Raw genomic sequence first — 12,165 nt, forward strand, 5'->3', positions numbered from 1 at the left:
ATATTTTTTTGAGTTGTGGGTTAGTATCGGTAATGTGCCGTCTTTTTGTTGTAGCTGGTCTCTTGTGGACTGTTGGAGACTCTGAAGTTCAGTGTGCTGGAGCTGCAGGAACACCTGGACACGTACACCTCCAAGAGAGAAGCAGCAGAGCTGGTAAGTCCACACACACCCTTCACACTCACAGAATGTACTCTCCCCTTGTCTTTAAATCTTTTTCCCAAGGACCAGTAACCACAAACTGAATGTTAAGACTGGATGCGCTCTAAGTTGCTCTGTCAGTGTGTGTGTGTGTATGTGTGTTTCATCTCGAGAGACAGAGTCCTAGGAAATGTGTGTTTCCTTGTTCATATTCATCGCACCATAGCTGGCCAGGAGAGCATGGAGACAAATGACTGATTTTGTGTGCGATAAACCCCAGCCTGTCTCATCAGGTTCGGTTATGAGTAGATCTAGCTGCCACTGTCTGCATCACCAGCGACTTCCTCTGCCGAGGGGATAAAAATAACCCGTGGCGTTCCTAAATCGGTTAGAAGGGGCCAGGCAGATGCTGCTGTGTGGGGTTGGGAGGGAAGGGGGAGGGGAATGAAGAGAAGAGATGAGATTGCGGAGGGTCTGGGATGGAGAGGCGCTAATTGAATGAGACGGCAACGGTCCCTGGAGGCCCAGATGCTATCCCATACTCTGGAGCAGGCCTTCTTTAATTCGTTAAGTACAACAAACTTATTAAATCTCCTCTCTAGCCAACCTTTATTGTAATCACAAACTCAGACATCCAAGAGAGAGAGGGGAAAAGAAAAGCTCTTATCATCTGTGACCGATCTCCCTCTCATAAGGCTTGTTGTTTCCTCTTGTCTGCCGCCCTGCAGTGGCTGGAGAACTGCAGGAAGACTTTTGGGGACAAAGACAGCAGCCAGCGACCAAACAGTCACTCACAGGTAGGTCTCCTGAAATCTACACGACTGAATCCAGTCGGCAAAATGTTGGAACACTTCATCTAAATGATTTTTTTTAACCCGGTCTACCTAACGTCCAACTTCAATTAATTCATTTTTTTGTGTGCTACAGCATGGATATCACCAACGCTCTCCTTTAAAAAAATCACAGTCGAGGAAATAAAAATTCCTGTTTGGTATTTTGTTGTTCTGATTGTGCAGTTGGCCTGTTTTTAATTTTGTAGCATTATGAAATGATGGAAATTGAAGTTCTAAAGAACAAGGCAACGCTCCGTGATCTAAAAGAAAGAAAAAAGAATCCTCGTTGGGTTTTATTGTGATAATACTCGACAGAGTACGTTGAAAATAGCACACGAGCTCAGGAGATAAAACGCATCTCATTCCAAAGGAAAATAAAATGAATCCAAGCTTCAGGTTTACATTTGAAGTTCAGTTTCTAACCCGTCCACTAACTATATGTAAAATAGTGTTCCTGTCAGTGTTCTTCTATTCACGTAACATCAGGAAATATCTGAATGATGGCTGGATTGACTTCTAGCTCCTGATGAGAGTGAAGCCAGAGTGGGATTGGAGCAGGAAGTGATGTGGAGAGCCTGAGCATTAATCATTCAGCCACGACACTGTTTTCTCTGCATAAAAGGTTTAACCCCATAAAGCACTTGAAATAAAGGTCTGTGTGAGAAATGGTATAATAATAAACAGGATGTAAATATTCATCCAGACGTGACTTTTGTCAGTTCAAGTGCTGCTTTGGTCCTCATTCTTTGTCGCTAACACATCCTGTCTGCTACAACATGGGTCGTGTCGACTTTGTGTTGCCTCAGCCTGCGGTCAGTCAGCCGCTCAGAGGAAGACGATACGACCCGTTTGTAATCCATTTTGAAATCGAGAGAGTCACATAAACCAGGAAGTAAAACAAAAAGTTTTTTTCTGACAATTAAAATTTGTGATTTCCGTTTAACTTGAAGGGACGATGTTGTCGTCGGTTTGCCTCATAAATCTGCTAAAGATTTGTGACATTTTAAAATATTTTAATAAAGCTTTTATTTTTTAATATAACCAGTTCAGAGAACAAGAGTAGGAAATAAGACAAGCCAGTTCTCTCCATGTCGCAGAGCTGTTGAGGTCCAACCGGCACACAGCCTCCCTCTGTTTCCCACTCATAAAGGCCGTCTTAGGTTCAAACTTCTGTCCTCTCTCATTCCTCCTCCTCTTCTTCCACCACATCTTTCCTGTCTGGTCCCGCTGTGCTGAACAAAAGGTTTCTGTGACCTCAGCAGTGACTTAGTGGATCCCTCGACGACGAGCCGCCGCCGCCGCCGCTCCTTGACTGTCAGGTCACTGTGTCTCTGCTGCTCACTAATTCTTGGTCTTTTTTCTCCTTGTTTTGTTTTGTTTGTTGCGTGTGACCTGCTCACCTTCTTGCTTAGCAAATGGAAAATCTAGCAGTAAGTGGTTCTCATATTCTAGACTGTCAATAATCATGACATCAGGATAAAGCACTGATTCTCATCTCTTGGGCATAACCTGCATTTTTACAGCCTCAGACTGCTCTCTACCCCCCCACCCCTTCGCCCACCATCTTCTCTCTCTGCCTTGATCGGCCATGTAACCCACCTCAAGCCTCCCATCCTCCCACCCTTAATTTACTCTTATCCTTTATCGCAATTGATGTTTGTTTTTTTCTGTTGCTGCATCCATCGTGGGTAATCAGTGTCTTAACCGCTTTGTACTGCACAATGATGCCCCTGGGGGGGGGGGTGTTTTTAGTAAAGGGTGGTTGGAGGCTTTATTATTGTCAGGATAATATTTTCATTTTGCATGTGTTGTTCCTCCCCTTATCTGTTTAAATTACATTTTTCTCTCTCCGCGTTTTTGCTCACGTAGGGTCTTTGAGTGATTGTTGGCTTCTCTGGGTCACTGGTAGACGACCGTTTAGGTCACCGACCCGTAGGTAACATCACCAGGGTCCTTCTCTAATTGAGATCACAAAAACTAATTCTACCCGTAGTAGACGCCGCTTTGGCCCCACCGGACGACACTTTGCTCTCGGCCATGTTTAACCCATTTCATCAACTCCCATGTTCTAACCCAGCATAGTCATTCATCTAATCATACGATAATCAGAGTCATGTCGGCGCAGCCTGCAGGCTGACGCTGACATGTGACGCTGTGAATGTTTGTGTCTCTGTAGGAGCTGGAGTTGTGTCGCAGGCTCTATAAGTTGCACTTTCAGCTGCTGCTGCTCTTCCAGGCCTACTGTAAGCTCATCAACAGGGTGGATACCATCAAGAGAGAGGCAGAGGTGAGCCTTTCGCTGCTTCAAATAAGACCGATTTGCACGGATGCATTTGTTTTTAGATATGTGGTGTACGCTGAAACCAGAAAACATGTGGTTTTATTTGGAGTTGATGTTCAGAAAGGCACCGGGCGGCGAGCATCTTATCTCCTCTGTCAGCGAGTGAAGAACAGACAAATGGCATTATATTACATCACGCTGCCAGAGCACTGGTTTCCACAGGTTATTGACTCGCTATCTCTTTTTCCATAGTTGTTATAATGTTTTCGGAGTTTTTTATTATAATAATGCCGTACATGAGCGAGCAGGAAATTAGATGGTGAAGGCAGAGCGCTGCGTTTAAGTACAGAATATTAAAGCGGTTGTTGAAGTGCTCTGTAGTCTAGCTGCCCTGTGCTGCTTGTAGCAGGAGCTTTAATTAGATTATAGTCACAAAATCAAATCATTTTCATATCGATGGAGTGATGGGGTGAGCTCCTCCAGTTGATACTTGGTAAAGGTTTATTCCCTGCTATTATTTTTAATATGTGTGCTGTGGTAATAAAGGTTTTAGGTCTCTGTTTCTAAGGTGACCAACATGTCTGAAGAGCTGACGATCCTGGAGAGCTGTTTGAAGGAGGCAGAAACGGGAAATGATGGTCAGGAGGATGTGTGCATGTCAGACGCTGCCCAGACCAACACCGAGACGGCAATCCAGTCTCTGATTGAGACGCTGAGAGCCAGAGACTTCTGCTCCGCCATCACGCAGGTCAAAGTGTTCAGGTGAGATCCACTGGAAACACTCCTAATCACCTCAAGTGACTACAAGCCTAATCGCTGGAAATTTAAAAGTGGGTGTGTAGACGTGTACATAGTCTACTGGAGTGGTTAATAAATGTGCTTCTATCAATGTTAGCTCCTTTTTAGTTCTTTATTTCAATATTTATAAGTTCAATTTTTTAAAAATTGCTTCAACAGCTTAATTATAGAACACTGATCACACAAATGATGATAAATGTCATAAAAATCCAGGAACTAATGACTGATGGCAGCAAACACACACACACACACACACACACACACACACACTGGCTTTTTATAGTAGATTACTTAAGATGTTATTCTAATGTATTCCGTCGATGTTGACTTTAATTTGATGAATCACTTTAACTCACCTTGAATTGTTTTTCGAGGTTTTTCTCCTGTCGCTGCCGCCAAGGAGAAAATGTTTTCATTGGTTTTGTCTGACTGTTAACAGGATGACCCAGAGATTTACGAGCAGATTTACGTGAAATGTTTTGTGGAGAAGGGGTTCCACTAAACAGACAATTCACTGTATTCGGGCGGTGATCACAGATGTGGGCCATCGTCAGGTTGTTTACTTCAGATTCATGTCTCTGCAGGTCTTTGTGGCCCAACGACATCTTTGGCAACGAGACCGACAACGCTGTCCAGACCCTCCTTCACATCTACTTCCGTCACCAGACGCTGGGTCAGACAGGCTGCCTGGCAGTGGTGGGCCCCAGCAGGGACCTGTCTCAGGCTAGCACCCGCCTCATGGAGCTCAACCTGCAGATCCGTGAGGCGCTGAGCCGGGCGCAGGCCTGCCAGCAGCAGCACGCCACCATGGTCAGCACTGGACTGTGAAGCAGCAGCACTGCAGGCAGTGAGCCTGGACGAAATACCTCCGTCTGCTCTACAGACCTCACATCAGCTGTGGAGGAACAGCAGACTGGGGGCTTCAGGGGAGTGGGGGGGCGCGAGCGAGACTCCTCCTATAAAGGGCTAAGAGATGCGTGGGAGTAACTGACTCTTAACATATATTATTACATGTATGAATGCTTAAAGCTAACTTCTTTTTTTTCCCCTGACTAAGCAAACTTTGCAAAATTCCGTTGCAATAAGTCACGTGGCGGCGAAGACGCAAGAAGTTTTTTGTTTTTTTTTCCTATTTGTTGGATCTGCGGCCCCTCTGAGGGCCCCCACCCCCCACCCAGCTGGGAGGTGGTGTCGAATCATCCAAGACGGTTTCAGAGGAGAAGCCGTCTAGATTCATAAGCAAACAGAAAAATCTTGTTTTAAAAAAAAAAAAAAAAAAAAAAACCAAACTAACAAAAAAAAAAAAAGTTTTCAGAAGCATGCTTGAAAGAGGAAAAGCACTGCAAGAATATTTTTTTGAGAAATGTATTTTTTATTAGAGCTAACATCCTAGGTTGTAAATGTTAGGATATTTAACATGTAATTGAAACCCTGTGAGAGACGTTTCCCTTCAGGGAGTGTAAAAAGAGAAATGTTTATCGATCTGCTTTGAGAGGAGAGTCCCCTTCGACAGGTCTTAATACAAACCCAATCTTTAACCAAATAAGTAGCTGCCTTTAGAGACTCTTGACTGTGTGATATATATTAGATATTCTGGTATACACTCACACATTAATGCATTTAATTGCGCAGACTGGCTACAGCTCATTATGGATACATAACTTATTTTACTCTGTATATATTTTAGAAAATGTATAGTGTAAACCAGTATTTTTCCCTTGTACTTTTGTGTAATGCACTGCTCATCCAGATGGGATGTATGTATAAAGCTAATGTGACGAGTGAAACCAGATTTGACTCTTTAATTCTCTCCACCTTTTATCATCCAATCACAAACGTTAAAACGTCCCAAAGGCTTCCATAGATGTCGGGTTGTGGTCTTGCAAACCGGGTCAGGGCTCATTATGGGACAAGCCGACCCGTCTGCCTTCATGATGTGGATGGATGGGAGACGAAATGTAGCCTCCATCTGCTGTTGGGACCCCAGCGGTCGTATGCATTCCTTCTCTTTTTGTTAGCACGTCATGGGTGATGCTTTGAACCTCAACAAGGGGGGGGGGTCCGAGGTGTTTTGCCTCGGCGGTCATTGAAGCTTTCACTACGGCCCTCCTCGCTGCTGTGACTGCAAGACGTGAACCATTGTCCCAATGTTTTCTGGATATTGTCATGGCACATTGTAACAGTCACTGTACTCATTCCTCACAGCTTGTTCTTTTCCTCCCCTGCTTGTCTGGTACATTTGAATGCTGTTATTTAATGAATATATTATTTACCTGGAAGATGTTTAATGTAGAGATGCATTACTTTTTGTTCACTCACACGCCAGCCTTTCTGGATAAATAAAGACTTAATCCTATGGCATGAGCTCAGTTTTATTTCACATGAATCACTTGAAGTGGTTTGTCAAGTGTGGAGAGTCTAGAAATTCAAATTGGAACACATCAGATCAGAAAACATTTCCACTGGTCTAATTTTTCTTGGCCCAAATAAGTTGCTTGTTCCTTTTCCTTAGTCATGGTTTCTTCATCTATTCGACCATAAAGTCCAGATTCCTCTGAACACTTGATGTAAAGATGTGTGTTCATTTCCACTAGTGAGACGATTTGTGAAAGGAACGCATCAGGACAGCGTGCAAGTTAACCATTTATTACGAAGTGCTCACCATTAATTTCAACACAAACAGGCACAAAACTAAGATTTGAAATGGGCTGAATCAAGATGCCGTTATTGCATCTGTATATTAAGTGGTACGGGGTCGAAGATGCCCTGCAGGACCTGTGCTGACGTGTCGCAGAGCGAGTTCAGTTAAGACGCCTCTCACACTATGTACTTGAAGCTGAAGGTGCTCTCGCAGGACAGCGGCTTGCCTTTGCATCTGCCGCACAAGTCCTGCCTGTGGGGCCGCTTGGGGTCAACGTGGCGTTGTGTTATCGCACAGGTACAACGTGCTTTGTTGCACGTCTGGGAGGGAAACAAATGGGTTTGGGTTTAGCTGATGCACACGGGGGGCATTCTGATGTAGAGAGGTTAGAAAGGGGGCCTTACGTGGCATGTGATGTCCTCAACACGGTATGGGTTGAAGTCTTTCTGGCATTTTCTGCAGAACTGTTTGAAATAGACCTGGAACAAGCCAAGATTAGGGCATAGATTTGAAACTATGCTTTAATCTGATCATGAAAAGTGTAGGTACAAAAACACCATTGAAAAGTATTTAAATTCTAGATCTAGTCATGAAAGTAGATCAGTCAGGCTGGAGGAGCAGAAAACCAGTTCCAGCAACCTCTGATTTAATGGATGTGGGTTCTTTAGACAGAATTTAAAAAAGCTCACCTTATTTGTGCCCTGAACACACCAAACATAAGCGCTCTCCCATCGTAGATTGCATCCTCTGCAGTGATAATATCCATACTTCTGCTCCAGAAACTGGTTGGCATAAAGGCGTGGCAGTGAATGAGAGTTCCGACTGAACAACGCTACACAAATGTCAGAATCAAGACTGGAATTTATAACACATGGACTTATTTTTTTTGGCTGGCAGCAAATGAGATAATTTGGGACACTTAAAACTAAACTTGGGTTTTATTTAAAGAAATCCCAAATTCAAACCCATAGTGACACTTGGGCTACTTCAAGTCCCAACAGGGAAGCTTCCAGTTCGAGACCCAACTCTGACCCAAACAGTCGGTACTGTTGCAGTAAACTAATGTTTAGAAGACCTCATGTAGGATTTATGGCGCCGAACTGCCACGTGGAGAGGGGGGGGGAGACACGCCTCCTGGATCTGATTGGTGGCTTTTGATTCAGATGTCTTGGATTCTAACAAACGTCAGGAACACTAGGTGGCGCTGTGGGAGTCTTTTTTTTTTTTTTTCCTCACGCGTTGTGGTCCTGTGAGGAAAACTGGTTTCAGGGAAAAAAAAAAAAAAAAAAAAAAGTTATTTTAAAAGGAATTTACTTTTAAATCTCACCTGGAAGCGCACGCGCGCCTTGCTGCTCAGGCCCTCTGTGATTGGCTGAGAGTCGTCGCTCTTCTGTCTGGACTTGTTCTTCCCGCGCTGCTCCGGGATCTTGGCGGACTCTCCGTCTTCTCCGGCCCGGTGATCTCTGCTCTTCCTCCCGTTGCTTTTCCCCGGGGGGTCACCGGGCGGGACGCCGGCCTGCGCGTCTCCACAGGGGGCGTCCTCCTCCTCCTCCTCCTCCCCCTTGTTGTTGTTGTTCTCATCCACCAGGAAGGATGTAACGCTCCTGTAGGCGATGGGTGAATACACAGCCAGGGTGCGGGGGTAATGCACGGAACCCGTGGCCTTGGGGCTACCGGGGGTCGCGGGTTCTTTGTGCGTTTTGCACCACAACTCCCGCTTGGTGGCCACCAGGGTCCTCGGGCCGAGGGCGCACTGCACCGACGCGTCCCGCCGCGGGTTCACCTGCACCGCCACGTCTCTGGTGTTCGCCTTCCGGAGCCTGGGAGTCAGCTTCGGGTTGATTTGGGATAAGATGGACTTGAGCTGGGCGCGCTGCTGGTTGTTGAAAGCATCAGAAGTGTCTCCATAATGGGAGAAGTAACTCTTATATTTCCACCCCGCGGCTTTGGATCGGGGGTGTCTCCCCGCGTAAGGGTTGTAAGATGGATAGAAGTAGCCGTCAGCTGGATCGTCACAGTACGTGGCCATTTTTGTTCAACCAATCAAGACGGGAAGGTGTGGGTATTTAAATAATTCTGACGTCACACCATCAGGAGTGATTACGGTCAGGTGTGACCTCATCTTCACACAGGTGACAACATGAACCCCTTCAGTTTGGTCTCTATACAGTTTTATTGTCATGATAGTTGATAATATACACATATAGTACATTTGGTTCAGACTGGATTGGCACTCCGATAAATAACCGATATGTCTTTGCACCCTCACACGCATGCACACGCAGTAACTCCTTTGTAAAACTAAATTCTCTCTTGGCGAAGTGATTATTGGCTGACGCCTTTATAGAAGCACAACCATGATGTAAAATGTGAGGTTCTGTTCATTTTAGACGTGAGGAGGACATTTTCAGATGGGATGAGCGAAGCTTACGGCACAAATGAGTCAGGTCCTGATAAAACATGCTGGATTTGCACCTGCAGAGTCTCCAGGTGTTCCTTCATCGATGACCAGTCCCGTCTTGTTGCTCCTGACTGTCTTGACTGGGAAGTGATTTTTTTTTTTTTTTTAAATGTGCACCTCAAACAGGTGTTGGGTCAGGAGGGCAGGGGTCCAACATGATGGTGTTTGGGTCACTCGTCACGGCACCGTAAGACGAATCGAAGTCCTCATCGTGAAACCTCTGATACGTTATATCCTCACCGTCCGCCATGGGCTCTGGTTTGTGCAGGACGTTCTTCCTGTACATCCTGTAGGCCACAATGAACACCCCAGCCTCAGCTGCCTGGAACAGGGCGTAGAGGAGAGGGAACATGTACATCCCTCCCATCAGCTGAGGGGGGAAGGCCAGCTTCAGGATGGCGGTGCACAGCTGTACGTTCTGACATCCCGTCTCCAGGGAAACGGCCCTGCAGCTGTTGGGTGGCAGGTGAAAGAGCACAGCCAGACCGTATCCGGCGGCGTAGCCACACAGCGGCATCATGATGGCCACCACGTAGACAGCCGGTGGGATGGTGGACAGGAGCTCCGGGCCCAGCATCGCCCCGGTTAGGATGAAGAGCAGCACCAGTGTGACCAGCAGAGACCACAGAGACGCCTGGAGGGACAGGATTACAGGATGCTGGTGATTTTATTTAAAAGATAGAATAGTCTCTGTGTGGTACAATGCCTGGAACTGACGGGTCCTCCTTCACGCGTGGACCTGATCAGGAATGGGAGGAGCTCTTCCTGACACAAAGCCTCTGATGTCATTATTCCTAGTCAGCATCCACGGAGAAAATTACGCAGTGCCCTTCTGAGAAAAGGTGCTCTTGAAACCAAAGTATGACGGCTCAAACGTATTGATTGCTCATTTAACAGCTACCACTCAACAATTAAAAAGGAATCATAAGCTTGAGAAATTGCTTTATAAATTACCTTTAAAACAACGTCGGCCACGCGTGTGTGGCGATACCTCAACATAACTCCCAAACCAATGGGGATGAGAGTGCTGCACAGAGTCAGGATGATGGCCCCGAATGGCATGAGGCTGACCACAGGTGTGTTGATCCAGGCCCGACTGTAGATCCACAGACACAGCGGCATCAGCACCAGCGCCAGGAGGGTGGAGGATATGGTCATGATGATGCTGGAGGCAGGAGAGCAGAGACGCACCGTTTTATTCTAGTATAGGGTCTTTGATTTAGTTTAGTCCGACGAGAAATGTGTTTTTGATTTAAGGCTTTTACTACATAGAACTAAATAATCGTGCGTAAAGTTCATCCAAGAACTGTGCGCAATTTGCGCGTACGTTTCGCCTTGTAAAACACTGACTCGGTTTTACTTGATGTTTTTCCTTGATATTTAAATAGATGGGTGGGGTGTGTTTACCTTAAATTCATTTCTCCGTGAACCAGCAGAGACATGATGTTTGATAGATTTCCTCCCGGACAGCAGCCACAGAGGAGGACAGCCATCGCTGCCACATCATTCAGAGAAAAGATTAAAGCCAGCAGAAACGCTACCAAGGGCATGATCGCAAACTGACAGATCAGCGCCAGCAGCACCCCGATGGGTCTGCGAATATGATCCCCCAGCTGGCTGACGTCCACCGTGCATCCCAGCCCCAGCATGGTGAAGCAAAGAACAAGTCCCACAAAGACATTGATTCCGTGACTGAGCGGGGAATCCCAAAAGGCGGGCATCAGGTAAGTAGCTCCAGTCGGCGGAGCTGCCATGAACTCAGCCCCACGGGCACTTCTGAATGTACTGCTTTCAAGAAAGACGTGACTTTTGGCCACTATCCCACTCAAGCCAGAGTCCAACATGCGAGAGTCTATAAAGCCAAGACTTTGCGCGTCGCCACCCAACAGACTGGAGTTCTCCATGGCGCAACAGGACGGAGGCCGGTCAGTTTGTGTGTGTCGGTGCCGGTGCGTAAAATGATTCCCCTAGAGGCGCACTGCCACTAATAAGACAGCGGAGGACGTGATGGTGGCATGGACCTGATAGTAGAGTGTCTTGAGTCATACTGGTGTCACCCATTGGCTCACTGATAGACGCGCATAGCCGGAGGGAGTCTGCGCACGTCCAAGAGCTCCATTGAGAGTAATGGACCAATCAATAACGCACGGGATGCCCTTTCGTAATGCGCGCCGCTCATTCATGGATTGGGACCATAAAATATCAATGTAATTATTACATATTGACAGTTTTTTCCTTTGCAGAAATTAGCCCCCGCTCCGCTCTGTCCGTCATATTTCCTGTAGGAACACAAAGAGCATGTTTTACACTCCGGAGCTGAGGCAGCTGTTTGTCGAGGTCGAGTAAGCACTGCCTACATGGATGATAATTGTGCACATCTTTATACTGGTGCAGCAAACTGTGAAAATCCGCCAGTCGGTTCCTTTGGAGGGAACTGCTCTTTCTTACAGGGAGTGTGCGCATTACGCGCAACACAAACTTAATGGGGCGCAGCTCTCTTGTGTGCTTTAAGTCCGACATTTTATCCACTGGTGTGTGAGTGCGGGTTGTTGTCTCTCCTCCTGACCTGCTACAGACACCTGCTGTCTGTTCTGACCAAAGGTTTTATCTTCATCGGTGTAACACTGAGCAAGATATTGCCTGTCCTCATTAAAGCTGTCCAGCTACAACCTTTACTACTGGTGTTACTGACAGGTTATTACCAGTAACGCTTCTACTGCCTTTCCTGTTTTAAATACTATTATGATAACTACCAATAATATTACCACCACTCTTACAGTAGTAATATTTAACTAATAGTTGGCTGCCAGTAATATTATAAATATGAACTTATTATATTTCTGCCACTTGGATGTTCAGCTGACACCTGAATGTATTGCAGTCAGTTTTATATTTTTTGTCCTCATTATTTTATTATTATTTATTCTTATTATTATGCAGTGAGTTCCAACCTTTCTGAGGTGTTAACATGTATAGTTTTGTGTGTGTTTTCCAGGAAATGTACTTCTCTAGT

At 45.9% G+C, this 12,165-nt stretch overlaps 3 protein-coding genes across 9 annotated transcripts in view; 1 reads left to right on the forward strand and 2 right to left on the reverse strand.

The window, feature by feature from the left end:
* Positions 1–6,406, forward strand: part of fryl (furry homolog, like) — a 56,138-nt gene extending 49,732 nt beyond the window's left edge. For 4 of the 7 annotated variants that reach the window (XM_068319716.1, XM_068319717.1, XM_068319718.1 and 1 more), the window contains 6 exons: positions 55–153; positions 867–935; positions 2,384–2,401; positions 3,148–3,258; positions 3,806–4,014; positions 4,635–6,406. In XM_068319716.1, the coding sequence (XP_068175817.1) occupies positions 55–153; positions 867–935; positions 2,384–2,401; positions 3,148–3,258; positions 3,806–4,014; positions 4,635–4,878 (750 nt within the window). In that variant the 3' untranslated portion in view covers positions 4,879–6,406. The remainder of the gene's footprint in view (positions 1–54; positions 154–866; positions 936–2,383; positions 2,402–3,147; positions 3,259–3,805; positions 4,015–4,634) is intronic. The other 3 variants (XM_068319722.1, XM_068319721.1, XM_068319723.1) reach the window with 2 other exon arrangements.
* Positions 6,407–6,589: 183 nt separating this feature from the next.
* zar1 (zygote arrest 1) lies at positions 6,590–8,720 on the reverse strand. Its single transcript, XM_068320155.1, has 4 exons — positions 8,019–8,720; positions 7,381–7,473; positions 7,096–7,170; positions 6,590–7,011 (listed from the first exon to the last, which is right to left on the reverse strand). Exons 1-4 carry the CDS (start codon positions 8,718–8,720, stop codon positions 6,868–6,870), a joined length of 1,014 nt encoding a protein of 337 aa, XP_068176256.1. The 3' UTR covers positions 6,590–6,867.
* Positions 8,721–8,924: 204 nt separating this feature from the next.
* On the reverse strand, positions 8,925–11,309 carry slc10a4 (solute carrier family 10 member 4). Its single transcript, XM_068320128.1, has 3 exons — positions 10,560–11,309; positions 10,107–10,317; positions 8,925–9,786 (listed from the first exon to the last, which is right to left on the reverse strand). The coding sequence occupies exons 1-3, from the start codon at positions 11,054–11,056 to the stop codon at positions 9,271–9,273; spliced, it is 1,224 nt and encodes a 407-aa protein (XP_068176229.1). The 5' UTR covers positions 11,057–11,309; the 3' UTR covers positions 8,925–9,270.
* Between the last annotated feature and the right edge of the window lie 856 nt (positions 11,310–12,165).

The sequence above is a fragment of the Antennarius striatus genome, chromosome 7, assembly GCF_040054535.1.
Source record: "Antennarius striatus isolate MH-2024 chromosome 7, ASM4005453v1, whole genome shotgun sequence".
Lineage (NCBI taxonomy): Eukaryota > Metazoa > Chordata > Actinopteri > Lophiiformes > Antennariidae > Antennarius > Antennarius striatus.